Raw genomic sequence first — 20,820 nt, forward strand, 5'->3', positions numbered from 1 at the left:
ACAGTACCATCTACATATCATCAATGTATCAAGTTTCCACACAATGGAGTTGAAGTAACCGTTAAAGCAGATCCAAATCCATTCATATATTGCAACAATCTGCAACCTCGGTCAGAAATAACAGTTCCAGTCAATCGAGAATCTATTCCTTCATCAGCATATGTGGATCCAGAATCCTTGAAACCTCCTACATCAAAACAAGCAGAGCTCAACAAAAAATTCAAGGTTAAAGACATGGGATGTGGTGAGTATATCTTTCATGTTGATCAACTCCCACTATCTCCTAAGGTATTCAGTCGATAGGAACAATCTACAAATAATTTGTAATGCCAAGGAATTGGGTACGAAGCACCTAGTGTTGTGGCCACTAAGTCTGAATGCAAATCTCCTCTAGTGGTGCAAGCATCTCTTGATATCAACAATCCTAAGAGTGGTTCCAACAAAGAATCTATTGAGAATATCGCCAGCCCTCTTGAGAAATCATATAGCCTTACCATTTCATCCACTCCTTCCATTTCCACTCCACTTCCAGACTTGGATCAACAAGAATTACAAAAGCCCTTGCTCATTGGGGATCAAAAATCAAGCTTTCAAAAGAAAAATCTAAAAGTCAAAACTAAAGAAAATTCCTTCAGTCCAAATCAAAATCAAAAGCTATTGGACCCTGCAAAAATCAAAGTCAAGGATAAAAATCCTATGAAGCAAAAAGAACAAGAGTTGATCTCCCCTAATACCAAAATAACTAGGGGCAAAAGTTCTACAATTTCAAGCCAAAAAAAATACTTGTTGATCCTAAGTCTCCATCATGTCATCTTACTTTCACTTCTTTTCGCAATCACAAGCCTTCATCACTCATCCACTTGTTCCACACATCCTTTTCCTTCTGGTGATACATCATGGACCTTTAATGAAGCTTCCTTGAAGGACTTTGTTATCAGGGATGCCCAAACTTCTTCAGGTGACACGCATACAGGCCTGTGTAGTCCACACATTAGTAATTCTATCTCAGTTCCCTTATCAAGGAAGATAGTCGCTTGAGCTACACATCATTCAGTTAAGGAACAATGTAGTTACAATCATAAGGTGAAGCCTCACACATTTCAGGTGGGTGACTTGGTTCTTAGAGAAAATCCTAAAAATCAGCAAGACAGAGAGAAGAAGGGAAAGTTCGAACCAAACTGGCTTGGTCCTTACATCATTACAACAACATATGGATCTGGGGCATATCAGCTCTCAACTACAGAAGGTGAACCTTTGGAGGATCCTATCAATAGTATGCACCTTTGCAGGTTCTACACATAGCTCTTCAGAGTATCTTAATTCAAAAAATACAAAAAAATCAAAAATTTCAAAAATACAAAAAAAATTATAAAACAAAAAAAATCGTTACTTGGTGAAAACTTAGTGAATAGGCGCCTTGTGACACAAAAAACATTGAAAAATAAAAAAAGTAAAGAGAAATAATTTCGTCCAACGGTGAAAACCACTTCGATGGCGCCCTGGGAAAGTACCATGGTGAAAACTGGGTCACCAGGGCCATGTGTAGAGACATTGCTCCTCCCTCCTTCAGGATTCACTTTCATCCTTTTACTTTGCACACACTCACAACCAATTCATCCATAATAAACTTACCCATTCCCATCATGGCTTGTTATTGATCTACCCAAGATTGGTTAGCCATTCATAATAAACCTCCCTTTTCACTCCCTTTCCATCCATAATAAATCAGATCCTATCTGTGGCTAAGGCAAATCCTACGTCTAGTGATGGGTGTGGAACTGAGAGCATCACACATTCTAAGGAGTACCGTTTCTTCCAGTTTCCTTCAGTCTATCCACACACAATCCATAATAAAGTAGCATTTGCATTACAAATCCGCAATAAAGTTTCATCTTCTCCGCAATAAAGTATCAGTTTCATGGATTCGATCAGTTTCAGATGAGACACATCATCAACAATGGGCTTCAACAAATCAAATCTTTCAACAGACTCAGACAACATTATGGTTCAGTGCTATCTATCCTTTCTGTGAAAGTAAACATTGTGACCACAATCAAATACGACTTATACAGGTGACAAGAGACACTAAACTTGAGGACTACAGTGGATGTTGGTGTCAAGTTTTGGTTTTCTTTTGATTTCATCTTTTTTGGTGACATGTCTTTTAGCTTTTCCAGGATGTCTCTAACTAGAGATTCTATCTCCAAGATGTCTTTGACTAGAAAGGCGAGGATGGGGTATCGTCACCTATTTTTATTTGCTGTCTGTGAATTGTTTCTTAGTAATGCTATGACTTGTCCAAGGATATGAGGACACTGTGAGTCTAGTGTGAACTGGGGCATTCCTTGTTTGTGACTGTCTTATCTCCATGCAAACAGGTACAATGACTTTCTGGGTCGAACATATGCCTCGATTGTCATAACCTACTTGCCATAATAAAGCTTAATGATGATAATGCACAAGAAGCTCTTTCACTTTCATATCTTTTGTCTTTCATCCCCCTTTCTTGATTGACTTCCATCGTCCTTCCCGAGTCCGCGTAGCCTGCTATCACATGACTGAGTATAATGACACACCAAAAACATTTCATTTCATGTAGTTGCACCTGCATTACTACATATAAGCATTTCATACATACATATAGATATCACATCCTGCACACAACACCTGTTAGCACAATTTACATTTGCATTATCATATTCATTTGCATTACATACATTCACATTTGCATCATGCATACACATATAAAACATAAAAGAACAAATATTGCATTACATCATATAAATATTTGCATCCATAACATAAAACAAACATCACATAAGAACATCTCATCACATAGGTACACATGCATATAGCTGCCACAAAGATGAATCATCTCATATATATAATCATAAAGTGTCATGATGTCAAAATCATATGGCTACAAAAGCACCCGCAGGTGTCTACATCATCATACAAAAATGGTACAATACTGATACATAGGGAGCCCTCTATGGCTATGATGAACTCCCTCCCTCGGAGCCGCCTGGCCTCAATGGAATCTGAGCCCCTGAAGGACCTGCCCCAGGATCGTCCCTCCTGTCCCCTCTATCTGGTGGTGGTGGTGGAGGACCCATAACCCCACCACTCAATGCCTGTCTCCTCCGGCTCCCTCCCGTAGCTGTCGTTGTATGCGACGGTCTCTGGAAGCTCCTCGCCTGCTGGTCCACTGGCACTACACCATAATAGAGATCTTGCCAGTAGGCAATCTCCTCCCCTGCCCGCAGGACATAAGCATATCCTGCCCCTGTGTCCTCCGCTGCCTATCTCCCCGCCCTCAGCGTTGTCTCAGCCTTTGTATAACACTGAATAGCCTGATCCTGCTCTCACTCAGTATCTCTGAGCCTCCTCCTGAGCCGATCCCTCTCCCTCTCCAACTCCTGGATCTCATCTGCCTGGCCTGGCAGATCTCCCTCAGCTCTATCAACTCATCCTCCTCTGCGTCAGCCCCCTCCACCTCTGCTTGTGGCTCCCCCTGTACGGGTGCTTACCCCTATGCCTGTACCTGTACTGGTACCTGTCCCTATATCTGTCCTTGTCCCTATACCTATACCTGTCTGGGACCCTGTGCTGCTGGCATCTATAGTGGCAATCCACCGTGACCCCTCACCACCCGAGCTTGTCTCTCCTCTCCACCCTCCCTCCGTGGTGCAACCCTCCTCTCTCCAACTGCTCCCCTCCTCCTCCATTGACCTCTGCCCCCATCACCTCCACCATCATCATCATCCCCACCACTGTCTCCATCTAAGGCCTCTCCCGGATCCGTCAGGCATGGGAATGGATGCTCCGCCCAGTATGCTATGTACTCGGCATCCATGCTGACATCCTCAATCTTTGGCCACATGTCCCAGGGTAGTGGCATCATCTTTACCAGTTGCGTAACAACTTGATCATATGATAACAGGGGCCCAAACTGCGCTTGATCTCTCACAGTCCGTGCATAGATGCCTGAGCCCCGTGGCATCCTCTGGATCCTGCCAAACTGCCTGCCAACCCTGTCCACTAGCTGCCTCTCTAGCACATAGGGCGTCCGCCCAATCAAATACCTACTCTGGAAGGTGTAGGGAAGCTCAACTGCATCATCCTCCCACTGCTCGCATCCCAGGTATGGTCTCCATATGACCATGTCAATATCCTCTATCACTCGCCACCAATGCTCTAACCTGCCAATCCGTGGCTGTGACGTGATCATGTCATACAAGTGAACAAAACTGTGTCCATGACCACTACCTCTAAAGTGTATCAGCCTCGTCACTGACAGATGCTCATAAGCCCACACCTGCAGCAATGTCACCCCACAGCCTAATTCCACTAATCCGTGGTATACAAACTGATGCAGCTCATAGTAGAGGTGTGCCAGCACACACGGTCCCCAAGCATATCTAGTGTGTTGCGTCACCAGTATCTCTAGTGCTCCTCCCCAACCCACAGCCAACCCCTGTGTCGCCCTATCTGGACACATGAACCCACTGATCGCTCCTCCTACCACTACTGGCAACGCTAGCCCTGTGGCTGTCATAGTGTCCCACGCCACATGTCCTGCCCTCATCTCCAGTCCTGGGTCCTGGAATACTCGTCTCAGGGCCTCCCTATCTCCATCTCGATCGTATGGGATTAGCTCCCCATCGATCGGTATCCTCAATATCCTATATTCATCCTCAAGGGTGACTATCATCTCACCCATTGACAAATGAAAAGTATAGGTCTTGGAGTGCCATCTCTCCACCAGCGCAGTCAACAGTCCTATGTTCGCTTGGAACTCAGGCACATATAGAACATGTCTCAATCCCATCTCCTCAATAGCAGCTCGCTCCTCGGCTGTCAGCTCAAGTCGCAACCTTTGAGTAGACGAGAATCTCTCTCGTGACTCCAACATCGGCAAATACTCCTGCAGTCAAACAAATCACTCATGTCAGTCATAGTGGCATTCCCTGTTTATCACAAAATGCTACTTTTTATCTAAATGCATATTGCTATCTACCCTAGTGACACTCATTGTTCATCACAAAGTGTTGCTTCTATCCTAGTGGTACTCACTGTTCATCACAAAGTACTACGTGTGTGACACTCACTGTTCATCACAAAGTACTACGTGTGTGACACTCACTGTTCATCACAAAGTGTTACTCACATTTGCACTCACTGTTCATCACAAAGTGCTGCTCATATTCTAGTACTCCCTGTTCATCACAAAGTACTCTATCTTGGTACTCACTGTTCATCACAAAGTGCCTTGATTTATCCTAGTCTTCCCTAGAGGACCTGCTTGAGTGTATCCTCTCAGCAGCTTATCCAATTGATAGCGTATGTTCATCACAAAACTGTCGATTTGACCTAGAAGACGCAACTTCACACTTTTTAAAACACAAACGCGCTTAAAGATTTCACAGACGCGCCTGAAAAACATAGACGTGCCTGACAAACACAGACGTGCCTATGCTCTGCACAGACACGCCTGGGCGACACAGATGTGCCTTCTTGGCACAGACACGACTGACCATCACAAACACGGCCACATTTGACACAGACGCGGGTTCAAACGCAGACGCACCTGGCACAAACATATACACTTTAATTAAAAAATCAATAATTTTGATGAAGAAGTCCTTTGATATGGATGTTGATAAACAAGTAATTTTGAAAGAACAAAGTAGCTTCCTCGAATCCAAAAAAACCTTTTATAATAATAATTGCTTGCTAAAAATAGACATGATAAATAATAAATAATAACAATCTTACATTAAATAATTACTTTTAAAAAGAAATGCAATACACCAACATGGTTGCTTCCATCTCTCATATAATCTGTCTTTTAATCAAATATAGTAATATAAAATAAAAATAAAAACAAGTTGATATATTCTCTATTATACAATGCTTACTAATAAATAATAAAATAACTAATAATACACAAGTTACACTTGCAATACTTTTCATTTTTGGTAAAGAGGGCAAGAGTTCCATTTTGGGTACTTGACCATTTTTTCCTTACTGTTAATGGAAAGCGAATTTATACTTGAAAGTCTCCACATAAGAATGTGCGAAATTTAAAAGAAAAAACCAACTAAATCATATTGCTACTAGAATTCTTATATGTATGTATGTATGTGTATGTGTATGTGTGTGTATGTGTGTGTATATTCTTTCTTATATAATGCTCACTGATAAATAATAAAATAACTAATAATACATATTTGTAAGACTTTTTAATAAGATGCAATATAACAACACAGGTTGCTTCCTCCTTGTCATATACATATACATATACATATACATATACACACTTTAATTAAAAAATCAATAAATTTGATAAAGATAATAAATAATAATAATCTTACATTAAATAATTACTTTTTAAAAAGAAATGAAATACACCAACGTGTTTGCTTCCCTCTTTCATATAATCTATCTTTTAATCATAGATAATAATATAAAATAAAAATAAAAACAAACCGATATATTCTCTATCATACAATGCTTACTAATAAATAATAAAATAACTAGATTTGCCATACTTTTCATTTTTGATAAAGGCAGCAAGAATTCCATTTTGGGTACTTTGACCATTTTTTCCTTACTGCTAATGGAAAGCGAATTTATACTAAAAGTCGTCACATAAGCATGCGGAGAGTTGAAAAGAAAAAGCCAACCAAATTCCACTGCTACTGGAATTCTTTTTTTGATCGGTACTGCTACTGGAATTCTTAATCAGCTGTTTCTGACATGCCAAATTAATTCTGATTCAAGAATTTTGTGGGGGTTTTGGGTGGATTATATATATACCCACTTAATATCTTTCGTCTGAATGAGTTCTTAACTACTGGAATTCTTGAACTTTTGAAAGAGAAAAAGAAATGGAAGAAGAAATCAATTTATGGATGGCCCAAAACAGGGAGAATGCAGACAAAGTTGGTCTTAAGGTAAAGATGAGAAATGTTAAGGCGAATTCCATCTCTGTTAAGATTGGAGGGTATATGATCATGGTCAGCATCGTTTATGCTTCGCAAGATGGATCTTTGGTGGCTATATCGTTAGAAGACGAAGATGATGACATCTTGATGTCAGCTCTTGAAGCTCTGAATGGCAAGCTTCAATATCTCAGGATTGGACCCAATTGCTTAAGAAATGTATTAGACAAGATATTGCAAGTGTTTAACGAGTTGGGGTGCAGCAAGCCCAACAGATTAATTCTCGGTGGTGAGAATACAGAGGAAAGAATAAAAGAATCATACGTATACAGGTCAGCTGAAGATTTCACTGTGGACGTTGAAACGGTTTTGAGCATGGTAGATAGTAGTTCAATTGTATCTGGAATATTACCATGGTGCTCTGTTAAACTGATTCTGGGCTTGGAAGTTGTGGAGGTGCGAATGGACATTAGGCACATAATAGCTTCAGACGATGCGGCCACAGCGCTACAATTTAGCCTTGATGATCCTCTGGTGTTTCATATATCATTTGGCAGAAATATGTGGGTTAAAAAGGAAGCTGCTACTCAGGATTTCTTTAGGTCTGCAGACGTTTCTGTGAAAGAGAGCCCAGTTCAGATTCAAAAGTTGAAGGCTAATATGAAAAAGGCACTCGAGCGTAGGGATGAAAGATTTAAGAATGCCATTAAAGAAAGCTGGTCTGCCAGGATGCGTCCACATGGGCCTTATGTTTTACTACCTGATTATATTGAGGGATTTTTGGAGCATTGCTACATTAGGCCTGATGGTTTTCTTGGTGTGGGCAAAAAGGTTGCAATGTCTGATAACATTTTTGTCACCCTTCTGGTTTTCGTGGGATCTTGGTTGAAGACTCTGAGGGTCTTCTGCGCAATTTGTAAAAGACCTCTTCCACCATTCTCTCGGTTGTGGTACTGCGATGCAGAATACTGGTATTTGTTTCTTTAATCCTCCTCCTTTATTCTTCTAGATTTTTAAGGAATTGAGGACTTGAGTCAACCATAAAGGCATTTATTAAACCTTAGGAAGCTGTTCGATGCAGGGGATTTCAGGATTTTTAATTATGGAGTGACAGGTCCCATGAAAAGAGGAGAGAACCGCATTCTCATACTCAAATTTTTAGTGGCTGGTTTTGGGGTGAGGCTGGAAAATTCCCCTACCAATTTGAGTGCTGTTTATACACATGGTGTCGTTAGAAGGGTGTCTAGGGATCAGGGTATAAATATTGTGGCTGAACAATTGTCCATTCATTATCTCTAACCACAAGAAAAAATAATCAGTGTAGTAATGTTGTAATAAAACTTCTACAATTTCTTTCTGAACTGGTGAGACTTACAGAAGAAAGTTAGCCTTTTCAAGATGAGTCTGAATTCTACCTAGGCTACCTAGGCAAGTATACATCAAAGTTGACTGAAGATTTTTCGGATTTCTTACTCCTGCTGTGACTAGAGATTCTCCTACCAACAATGGCTGCAACCTATATTTCCTTTTTTCCTCAAAAGATAGGCCCAAAATAAACAGGGGAACACAAATAGATGACATCAAGTATTTTCCTTTTTTCCTCAAAAGAAAGGCCCATAATAAACAGGGGAACACAAATAGATGTTAGGGGAACACAAATAGATGTTCATCTGGGGTAGAATACTTGAATCTGTCTTACAAAAATTACTTTTATGAACCTAATAATAGATATAATCAATCGTTTACTATTATAAACATTTCTTTCAAGCTAACATACAAAGTTACATCAACAAATGGTTTTTTTTTTCTATCAAAATCTCTGTACTTATGTTTTGTTTACTAAAATTCAATATCTTTTGTAAACACTTAAACTGACAAAGAGGTCAAGCTTAACCATCACTAGATAGGACTTGGTTTGAAAATATAATTCTTCTTAATTCTGATGACAGATCACAAAGTATGATCTGAAATGGTAGAAGCAAACAAAACTTACACAGCTTTTATAAGTATTTCAATCAATATGATAATTAGCTTAAAGGTATCTTTTGGTCCCATACTGCCATGACTACAACCTAAGTCACAGGATACGGCGATTTTCATGGATGAGGTTCGAATTTAATCGAATTTCATCGAATTTCCTCTTTAAAGCACTGCTATCCGCCTCTAAACACAACTCAGCTGGTTGTGGGTATTCTTTGTATATGCTTTGTATCTATTGGGTCGTGGGTGTCTGCAACTGCTGGGTCGCCCTCGGATTTTCTCCAACAAGGGTCTCTATTCTGATAATTTATTAGAAGTATACATATATTTAAAAATAAAGAAAATTATAGAAGGCGAATTTTATCTGAATTTTTTTTCGAATTTTTCCCTTGTCGAATTTCATCCAAATTTCATGGCTGTCGAATTCGAATTCGAATTTGAACCTTGTGACTTAGACTACAACCATAGGAATGCTTAATGCTTAACAAAGAAGCCAATGTTCTTGTCATGAAAATAGTTAACCCACATGGGGGATTATTTTCGTTAGTTTTGAAAGCTACTATTAATTGAGTGATAAAATTTCTTTTGTTTTCAGCTTGTACAGGTTTGAAGAGCTGGGTTTTGGAGCATCAGTGTTACAGGAACTGAAAAATTCAGAGTTGATTGATTTGGAGCTTACCCTTGCTGCAGCTGCAGCAAGATATTCTAATCGCGATGTTTTCCAGCCATATCCATCATTTTTATTGAAAAAGTGCGAAGTCCGAAAGCGTGCTGGGTTCTTTAGCAAGAACATTTCTGAACTCAAATCAAGCATTTATATTTCCAGAAAAGCAGAGACTGATATGAACAATAAAAATTTGTGTCTTTTACAAAAGGTAATAGATTCATTTCCCCCAGTTTCAGTGATACAGAAGTATTCCAGTGAAATTGAATTAGTTGTGAAGTTAGGAATTTCATGGCTGAAAGAGGATTATAACACAGATAGTGTCAATCAGACTGATTTATCGCAAGAAGATTATGCAGAAAAAATATGGCTTCCATATAAAATCCTCAGATATGTGTTGTTTACAAATAGATTGTCCCTTTGTCTAGTTCAGGAGGATCACAGGTTTAATGTGCATAGATCTCTCTACCAGTTTGCAGTTTTCTATAATTCTGAGAGTGAGCTCAAGTTTGCAGAGCGTAGGAAAGCTGAAGGATCTATATTTGCCTTCCATGGAAGTTCTTTGTCAAATTGGTACTCCATTATAAGGTATGTGCTACTACTACTCCTATTTCTGTTTTTCTTCCTATTGTTAGTGATATCTTTTTTGGTTTGAATTTGTTTTTCAGCATTAACCACTACTTCTATATCATGCATTTTTATTCTCTCTCTGTTCTTGGAACAATTTGACAGTAGCCTATTTTCCACACAATATTCCAAAGAAGGGTTGCACAATAGAGAATAACAACTACAAAAATTCCCACATATTCTCGATACCTATTCCTATCATACATATATCTCAATGTAAAAGATAGAGCATTATAAATCAACTCATCGAGAAACATTCTACCATTCTGACCTTTGAGATTGGTTTTCCAACAGTCATTTGGATGGCCATAGATCCATAAAACAACAGGGAAACTTGAAGGCAGGGAAACTTGAAGGTTCCAATGGACCACTAACACAGATATGATGCAGAGTTAATGTAATAGTTTCTATTGCATACATTCAAATGGAAATTACAGAAAACAGAAACACCGAGGAAATATGGAACTCGAACATAACAGAAAATACCTCTACCTCTATCTCTCCCTCTCCCTCTCCCTCTCCCTCTCCCTCTCCCTCCTTCCATCTCTACCCCCTCTTTCCATTCCTCATTCCATCTCCTTCTCTTCCCCTCTCCCTCTCCCTCCCTCCATCTCTACCCCCTCTTTCCATTCCTCATTCCATCTCCTTCTCTTCCTCTAAATTATTTCTGGTTTAGGGTTCTCTTATAGTAAAAGAGAGTTGATGGTTTACCTCTCCCTCCTTCCTCCTCCCTCTTTCCCTCACTTCTCTCTCTCCTGTTTAGGTCTCTCCCTCGTTCTCTAGTTGTTACCTCTCCCTCCCACCCCCTCTCTCCCCTCTTTAGGTCTCTCCCTCCCTCCCTTCCTCTCACCTCTCCCCGTCTATCTCTCACCCCTTTCTCTTTCTCTCCCCCTATGGGTCACTCCCTCCCTCCCTTGCTCCCTCCCTCTCTACCTCCCCTCCCTCCTTACTCTTGCTTCCGTCCCCCTCGCTCCGTCCCCCTCGCTCCCTTCGTCCCTCTCTTCTTCTCTGTCCCTCTCTTATTCTCTCTCTCCATTCTCTAGATCATTACCTCTCCCTCCCACCTTCTCTCTCCCCTCTTTAGATTTCTCCCTCCCTCTTTACCTCTCTTATTCTCTCTCTCCCCTCTCCAGTCTCTAGGTTGTTACCTCTCCCTCCCACCTTCTTTATCCCCTCTTTAGGTTTCTCTTTACCTCTCTACCTCTCCCTCTTTGCCTCATTACCCACCTCTCCCTCTCCTCCTCCTCCTCCTCCTCCCCTTCCCCCTCTATCTCTCTCACCTCTTTCTCTCCCCTTCTAGGCCTCTCATCTATCTCTCTGCCTCTAGGTCTCTCCTTATTCACCTCTCTCTCCCTCCCTCTTTACCCCCCCTCTCTCTTCTTCTCTTCTCTCAGGGTCTCTCCTTGTTCACCTCTCTTTCCCTCCCACTTTACCCCCTCTCTCGCTTCTTCTCTTCTCTCCCCCTGCACCTCTCTATCTCTCCCCTCTCTAGGTCGGTCTCTCCCTCCCTCCCTCTCTTTGTTCTTCTTTCTCTCCTCTTTTCTCTCTCCTCTAGGTTTTTACCTCTCCCTCCCTCCTATTTGTTCCTCTTTCTCTCCTCTTTTCTTTCCTCTCTAGCTTGTTATCTCTCCCTCCCTCCTCGAATTATTTAATTTAGAGACCTAATTGGATTGATTTGATATCCATACCCACACTCACCTGTATGCATGTCGACTACCTAGTACCTATTCATGGAATTTTTTTTTTGGAATTCCACATTCCCATATTTGTATCTGAATATGAGCATACGAAAAGTCTTGTTTATTTAAAATAACCTCTAGGTTCATGCCTATATGGACATCATTTCCAGTTTTTGTCAGAATCAGTTTCTGGAGTAAAATTGTTGCCTAGGCTTTCTATAGCATGATTATATATGCAAAGGAGAATTGATTTCTTGTGGATGGAACAGAATCTGGTATGATTTCTTGAAACTTGGAAAATGGTTACATAAACATCTTTATTTAGATTGAAGTTTAGAGATTGCAACTACAAATCTTCTTCCCAGAGTATGTTTCTATGATTGCAATGCTTTCAATCTTTAATATAATCATGTTTCCTTACATATTCCAAGATTCTTTTGGCTTGAAAGGATCTATTATTTTATTCCTATCTATTTCAATTAAGTCAAACAGCAGGTCTGATCTTGCGTTGTGATGGCAGACATTAAAATGTTGTCTGCCTGATTACTATAGAAGATACTACATTCTATGATCTCCTTTCTCATTAAGAATTCATTCTTTGGACACCCATATCTTCTTGGGCAATGTTAAAAACTCAAAATATTGATCATGTTTTATCAGGATTCAAACTGTAAAAAATACCCCCTCAAAATATTATGAACAATTTCTCTTAAACGTTTTTTCTTTTTCCCTGTTTTCAATTCAGTTTGGAACTATGTTACCAACCATTCTATGAGCATTGAAAAACTATTTACAAGATATAAGCCAAAGGTATGCTGTGGTAAGTATGATAAAAATTGATTCTGTCAAAATTATCTTTCCATACATAAAAATGATGGTGGTGCTGAAATTTTCAGAAATGGATTAAAGTGCTTGAGTGGGACAAGGTACATGTCTGGTGGAATGGCATTTGGAGAAGGCATCTACTTATCAACTGAGATGGACGTTTCATTGGGTTATTCTACTCCTGTAATATGGAAACAAAGAAAGTATTGTGTGGTAGCTCTTTGTGAAATTTTCTCGGGGCAAAATTATGTTGCAGCAAAGAAGCCTGAGTACTTGGTGGTTCCTGCCAAAAATGAAAATGATGTTGTCAAACGTTACTTGATTGTATTCCAGGAAAGCAAAACAGCTGCACCTAAAAGTAGCGGTACGAAGACTGCAACAACAGGCCACATACTGTCAGGGGATATCGATTTGTACGAACATTACGAGAAGTTAAGATTTAAACATTGTGAGGAGGTCATCAATGGAGGACTGGCTGGAGAACTTCTAAAAGTGGCAAGATGTTTCTAACCAGGAGGAATAGAAAAAATGTACAATTTTTGAGGATTTCTAACTCATTTTTGGCTGATCAATACCTAATCCAACTACTAGACCATAATGAATTGGTTTTTACCAGAGGTTGCCTTGTTGGAACTGGGTATTCAGATTCTTCGAAGAAGTCATTTTAGGAGGTTCAATCAGCTTTTTCCAATGGGTAAATAGAATTTTCTTCTTGCCAAATTCTTAAATGTATAGTGTGGGTCTTGCAAGTGAAGAAAACCTGCTTTCCCTAGCTACTCTAATATGCCAATGTCTGAATATTTTAGTTATCCACAAAGCATGGATAATACCATTCAATTGAATACTAAATTTCACATTAAAGAATAGACTCTGATAATCAGCTTTCTTAATTTTAAGTTCAATTATTTAATTAACTTTTTATTGGTGGCTCAATCAAGGATAGAGGAGGGTTAAATGAACGATAATCTTGTTATTACATTCATACGCAAATAACTTAATCTAAAAGAGAATTGAGCTACACCAATTTGAACATGTGCTATTTCACAAATCTGAACATTCACAAAGATTTGGCTCACCGATAGATCTGACTTTATTCATTATCCAAGGTGCACTTCCAAAGAAAATTTTGCAAAACCTCCTCAGAAGAATATATGAAAAAATCCTCAATAAACCCACAAAACAAGATATTGCAATGCTATTAAAATCAAACAAACAAGTCAATTGTGTACACCACAAACTTTGGATCTACACTCAACATGTATATTGAATTCTTGGAAATTTTTAACAAAATTTCTCTTGCTAATGCAACATTTTAACTCATAAAATGACAAAAAGATGTAGCACCACACTAATCCAACACTAAAAAAATCCAAACTTCATGATTCATAATGCACTTGGTTGGTAATCATATTGATCCATCATGGATTTAATTGTCAACACTACTATATGTTTTTAATACTTTTACCTAAGGGAGTCTATCTAGCCCATGATAGTATTAAAATGCTTAAACAATAAACAAAACAACACTAATTTAAACATACAATAATTAACTCATAACACCACAACTTTCCCTTGAGAAAACCTGGAAGAGTGAAAAACTGTAGCAAGATAATGCTCTTAGCATCTTATTTATTGTTCACTGCTTATTACATGAAGAACACTATCAAATAAATAGCTTTCTAGGTCCACACAAACCTATGCGTAACTACCTTGTTACACCAACTCTCCCACTCACGAACACTTTGTGAGTTATTATTGTTCTATCAAATTATAGTAATTCAAATAGTTTGTGCATGCCAAATTGCCCCCCAAACAAAGTCTTATATTTTGCTTTTTATAATCCTCTACTCTTCTATTGCCATAAAATATCAAATAACTTGGAACATGGATAATTATGTACCAAACAATGGATTAACCATGAAACCACCAATCAAGAAGCCCAATTATTCACTTTCCTACCTTAGCGTCCATTGCAAAAAATCACCATTGTCAACAATCCCTCATGCATGCTTGCATCCACATCCTACCTTGAAACTAATATTTTCTTCCTTTTCCTTGTTATTGTTTGCAACACATGACATGCTTGTATGTTGTCATCCACATAGATAAGAACAAAGTCAATAACCTTCATATATGTTAGCAATTGCCAACAAACAATTTGTACAATTTTGTACTCACTTCTACAACCAATATTATGGCTTTAGGAGTAAAGGATCCATTGCATAGCCCTTTACCATTCATTTGTTAACTTCTACAATTACTCAGCTTGCTATAGTACTTTCTTCGCACCCTTATGAGTTTTCCAATAAGTCCAACTACCTTATGCATCCAAGTTGTCAACTTTTTCAAAATGCCTACAACTTACAACCATTATAACAAGAAACTATAAATAAAAAATAACAATTTACAACAAATAGTGGTAGACTATATCTCCACTAGTACTAAAGTATCATTCCATACCATTACTAGAAATTTCCTTACATCTTTTCTCTAGTCATAAACCCACTATATATACATTCAAACAATCAATACATTATTGAAAGTAATCTACAATTAAAATACATTTTACTACTCAAAATAATATACCCCTGTTTATGGTGAAAATGGATAACAATAATAACAATATTGAAAGGCTAAATGAATTCAACCACAAAACCCTAGCCTAACAATGAACAAAGATCCACCATAACATATGAATATAACCTAAGACAATGCAAAATAACTCAAAAATCACAAAGATTATACCATCACATGTCCAATAGGGTTTTGATCTCCATTCTTCCTATCTCCATTGATCTTGCTTGATATATTTGCTCTCAGATTTTTGTATGCACAAGAGCTCAATAAAGAATGGAATGTGGTTGCAAGTAGGATCGTAGTGTAGCAAGTTGCATGAAAGATTATTAGCATCAGTGATTAGGGTTTGACAATGAAGAGAGCATCTCCTTAAATAGAAGACACAATATGAAATGGAGGGTTAAGATTGAGAGGTGTAAAAAGAGAGGTCGGCTAGGATTAGAGGGTAGGTATAAGAAATACCAAAATAATGAAAGAGGTAGGTAGTGTAGAAAATAAGAGATGAATGACATGTGTCATGGGTGGAAAAAGATAATGAATTAAATAAATAAATAAAGATTTATTTAAATAATAGAAGAAGTGGGACAATTAAATAAAAAATATTTATGTAATTTAGGAAAGGGATAATTTAAATAAATAAATGTATTTATTTAAATGAGAAATAAGGCTAGAAGAGGATAAATGAATTAATTAAATAAATAAAAATTTATTTAATTAATAGAAGAATTAGGCTTAGATAATTAAATAAATAAAATATTTATTTAATTAGACTGGACAATTTTAGGTGTCTACATTTTGCCCCTCTTTGAGACAATGCGGCTTGTCGCATTGTTTCAAAGAAGATAAGATGAACTGATACAGAGTTGCCCCAGTATGGGAATAATATGCCCCCTCGAGAGATTGGATGAAAAAGTCTGGAAAGAGTGCAGACAATCTCTCGATAAGAAAGAAAGGCTAGAATGGAATGACAGTATAAAGTGACAAAGTCACGGGATGAGAAAGACTGACTCGGGAAATGAAGGCCAGGGCTAGGGTAGGCTATAAGATAGACCACGGGCAAAAGACATCCTCATTGTCATCCACACCCTTAGAAGATCATAGTGCAGAGCGAGAAAAGAGCAGCAGCAGTCAGCAGCGATGGCATTCATGCATAGATTCGACCGTGTCCGCCGATTCCAGCGACCAGCCGATGCAGGAGAGCCGGTAAGTACCCGAAAACCTCCTCGTACTTTCACGCATTTCGAGTTTTGTCATAAATGCATGTTTAGGAGCAATAAATGCACTAGGAATAGGATATTTAAAAAGTGCAAAAACGTGCAACCGCGTCTGTGTCAGCGCCAGGTGCGTCTGTGTCCAACAGGCGCGTCTGTGTCGGGTCCAGGCGCGTCTGTGCCTGGAACCGCGTTTGTGTTGAATGCGGACGCGTTTGTGAAATGTAGCAGCGTCTGTGCTTTATAAAAGCGTTTATGTAATGTAGGGACGTCTGTGTTCCTTGGTCGCGTTTGTGTCTGGCATAGGCACGTTTGTGTTCAGAAAACGCGTCTGTGTTTCAGAAGCGCGTTTATGCAGTCTATAAGCGTGTTTAGGAGTTAAAAGCGTGTTTGTGTTGTAAAAGTGCGTTTGTGTGTTTAAATGCATGGTTTTAGTCTTTTAGGTCATATCGGCAGTTCTGTGATGAACATACGCTGTCGATTGGATAAGCTGCTGAGAGGATACACTCAAGCAGGTCCTCTAGGAAGACTAGGATAGATCAAGGCACTTTGTGATGAACAGGGAGCACCAGGATAGGCAGCACTTTGTGATGAACAGGGAGTGCGAATGTGAGTGACACTTTGTGATGAACAGGGAATGTCATACACGTAGTACTTTGTGATGAACAGGGAGCACTACTAGGATAGATAGCAACACTTTGTGATGAACAGTGAGTGTCACTAGGATAGATAACTAGATGCATTTAGGTAGCAAGTAGCATTTTGTGATAAACAGTGAATGCCACGATAACTGACAAGATTGATTGTGTGACTGCAGGAGTATTTGCCGATGTTAGAGTCACGGGAGAGATTCCCGTCGACTCAGAGACTGCGACCAGAGTTGTCGATTCAGGACATGATTTCCATTGAGGAGATGGGTCTCACACATATGCTCTATGTGCCCGAGTTTCGGGCAAACATGGGGTTGCTGACTGCGTTGGCCGAGAGATTGCACTCGGAGACGTGCACGTTTCACCTGCCGATGGGTGAGATGACAGTGACATTGGAGGATGTGTACAGGATACTACATGTCCCTATTGATGGAGAGTTGATTCCCTATGACCGTGACGGTGACAGGGAGGCATTGAGACGGGTTTTTCAGGATCCCGGTTTGGAGATGCGAGCAGGTCATGTAGCCTGGGATACCATGACTGCCACAGGTTTAGCATTGCCGGCAGTTATTGGGGGAGTCATCAGTGGGTATTTGTGTCCAGACAGGGCCACACGAGGATTGGCAGTGGGCTGGGGAGGGGCCTTGGAGACGCTGATGGCAGAGCACACTAGGTATGCATGGGGGCCATGTGTCCTGGCACATTTGTATTATGAGCTGCATCAGTTTGTGTACCACGGATCAGTGGGTTTGGGCTGCGACGTGACTCTCTTGCAGGTGTGGGCCTATGAGCACCTTCCCATCACACGGCCCATTCATTTCAAAGGCAGAGGACAGGGACGGAGTTTCGTGCACCTGTATGACATGATCACATCCCAGCCTCGGATTGGGAGATTGGAGCATTGGAGGTGAGTCATTGATGATATAGACATGGTCATCTGGAGGCCGTACCTGGGGTGTGAGGAGTGGGAGGACGACGCGCTGGAGCTACCCTATGTGTTCAGGAGCAGGTATCTGATTGGGCGGACGCCCTATATTCTGGAGAGGCAGCTTGTTGATAGGGTGTGCAGGCAGTTTGGGCGGATCCAGCGGATGCCACGGGGCTCGGGCATGTATGCTCGTACGGTCAGAGATCAGGTGCAGTTTGGCCCACTGCTATCATATGATCAAGCGGTGACGCAGCTAGCGGAGATGATGCCGATGCCATGGGACATGTGGCCAGAGGTAGATGATGCAGGGATGGACGCAGAGTACTCTGCGTATTGGGCAGAGCATCCATGTCCCAGATTGACAGATCCGACAGAGCCACTGGATGGAGAGGGTGGAGGAGATGATGATGATGGAGGAGGAGATGGAGGTAGGGGCCGGCGGAGGTGGAGGGGAGTGGTGGGAGAGAGGCGGGTGGCACCTCAGAGGGAGGGAGGACAGGAGAGAGCAGCTCCGGTGGTGAGAGGACGGGGTGGACTGCCCCTATAGGTGCCAGCAGCACAGGGTCCTAGACAGGGACCGAGACAGGTACAGGCAGAGGGACAGAGACAGGTGCAGCCACAGGTACCTATACAAGCACAGGGACAGGTGCAGGCAGAGGTTGAGGGACAGGCACCTGTAGGGGAGGAGCCACAGGCGGAGGCGGAGAGCGGAGACTCTGAGGAGGATGAGGTGTTGAGGCTGCGGGAGATCTGCCAGGGCCAGGCAGATGAGATTGAGGATTTGGTGCGGGAGAGGGACCACCTCAGGATCAGGGTCCGAGACACAGAGCGGGAGAGGGATCAGGCCATCCAGAGATACATAGAGGCCGAGACAGCTCTGAGGGCAGGTAGGTGGGCAACAGAGGATGCAGGGGCAGGCTACGCATATGTTTTGCGAGCCGGAGAGGAGATCGCCTACCGGAGGGATCTATACTATGCAGCCGTGCCAGCAGATCAACGGGCTAGGAGCTTCCATAGATCGTCACGCACAGCGACGGCTACGGGAGGGAGTCGTAGGAGACAGGCATCCAGCGGTGGGGTCATGGGGCCTCCACCACCACCAGAGAGACAGGGGGATCCTGGGGCGGGGCCATCTATAGCTCAGACTCCGTCGAGGCGAGGCGGCTCCGAGGGAGGGAGTTCCTCATAGCTATAGTGGGCTCCCATTGTATCAGTATATGTATCATTGTTGTATTGTAGACACCTGCAGGTGATTCTTTTGTAGCCATATGATTCTTTTGACATCATTGTATCATGACACTTTTGATTATATATGAGATGAGTCACCATTTTTGCGGCAGCTATATGCATGTGTACCTTATGTGATGAGATGTTCTTATGTGATACATGTTTTATGATATGGATGCTTATATGATGCAATGCAATATATCTTTGTTCTTTTATGTTTTATATGAGATGCATGATGCAGATGTGAATGTATGTAATGCAAATGATTATTTACATAATGAAAATGTGAAATGTGCTAACATGTGTTGTATGTAGGATGTGATGCAATTGTGATATCTATATGTATGTGTGAAATGCTTATATGTGGTGATGTAGGTGTAGCTATATGAAATGCAAATGTTTTTGGTGTGTCATTATACTCAGTCATGTGATAGCGGGCTATGCGGACTCGAGAAGGACGATGGAAGTCAATCAAGAAAGGGGGATGAAAGACAGAAGATATGAACGTGAAAGAGCTTCTTGTGCGTTATCATCATTGAGCTTTATTATGGCAGAATAGGTTATGACAATCGAGGCATTTGTTCGACCCAGAAAGTCATTGTACCTGTTTGCATGGAGATAAGACAGTCACAAACAAGGAATGCCCCAGTTCATACTAGACTCACAGTGTCCTCATATCCTTGGACAAGTCATAGCATTACTAAAAGACAATCCACAGACAGCAAATGCAAATAGGTGACGATACCCCATCCTCGCCTTTCTAGTCAAAGACATCCTGGAGATAGAATCTCTAGTCAGAGACATCCTGGAAAAGCTAAAAGACATGTCACCAAAAAGATAAAATCAAAAGAAAACCAAGACTCGACACCAACATCCACTGTAGTCCTCAAGTTTAGTGTCTCTTGTCACCGGTATAAGTCTTATTTTGATTGTGGTCACAATGTTTACTTTCACAAAAAGGATAGATGGCACTGAACCATATGTTGTCTGAGTCTGTTGAAAGATTTGATTTGTTGAAGCCCATTGTTGCTGCTGTGTCTCATCTGAAACTGACTGAATCCATGAAACTGATACTTTATTGTGGAGAAGATGAAACTTTATTGCGGATCTGTGATGCAGATGTTGCTTTATTGCGGATTGTGCGCGAATAGACTTGAAGGAAGCTGGAAGAAACTGTACTCCTCAAAACATGTGATGTTCTCAGTTCCACACCCATCACTAGACGTAGGAATTGGCCGTAGTCACAGATAGGATCTGATTTATTATGGATGGAAAGGGAGTGAAAAGGGAGATTTATGGATGGCTAACCAATCTTAGGTAGATCAATAACAAGCCATGATGGGAATAGATAAGTTTATTGTGAGCGAATAAGTTGTGAGTGTGTGCAAAGTGAAAGGATGAAAGTGAATCCTGAAGGAGGGAGGAGCAAAGTCCCTACGCATGGCGCTGGTGACCCAGTTTTCACCATGGTACTTGCCCAGGGCACCACCGAAGTGGTTCTCACC

The 20,820-nt window shown here is 40.8% G+C and overlaps 1 protein-coding gene across 5 annotated transcripts in view; it reads left to right on the forward strand.

The window, feature by feature from the left end:
• Window positions 1–6,567: 6,567 nt before the first annotated feature.
• The window catches only part of LOC131061296 (uncharacterized), a 66,719-nt gene continuing 52,466 nt past the window's right edge, over window positions 6,568–20,820 (forward strand). For 2 of the 5 annotated variants that reach the window (XM_057994911.2, XM_057994909.2), the window contains exons 1-2: window positions 6,568–7,918; window positions 9,523–10,179. In XM_057994911.2, coding sequence (XP_057850894.2) covers window positions 6,894–7,918; window positions 9,523–10,179 — 1,682 coding nt within the window. In that variant the 5' untranslated portion in view covers window positions 6,568–6,893. Of the gene's footprint in view, window positions 7,919–9,522; window positions 10,180–12,642; window positions 12,708–12,793; window positions 13,587–20,820 lie in introns of those variants that run through there. The other 3 variants (XM_057994908.2, XM_057994910.2, XM_057994907.2) reach the window with 3 other exon arrangements.

Source organism: Cryptomeria japonica, chromosome 11 (genome assembly GCF_030272615.1).
Source record: "Cryptomeria japonica chromosome 11, Sugi_1.0, whole genome shotgun sequence".
In the NCBI taxonomy this organism is placed as follows: domain Eukaryota; kingdom Viridiplantae; phylum Streptophyta; class Pinopsida; order Cupressales; family Cupressaceae; genus Cryptomeria; species Cryptomeria japonica.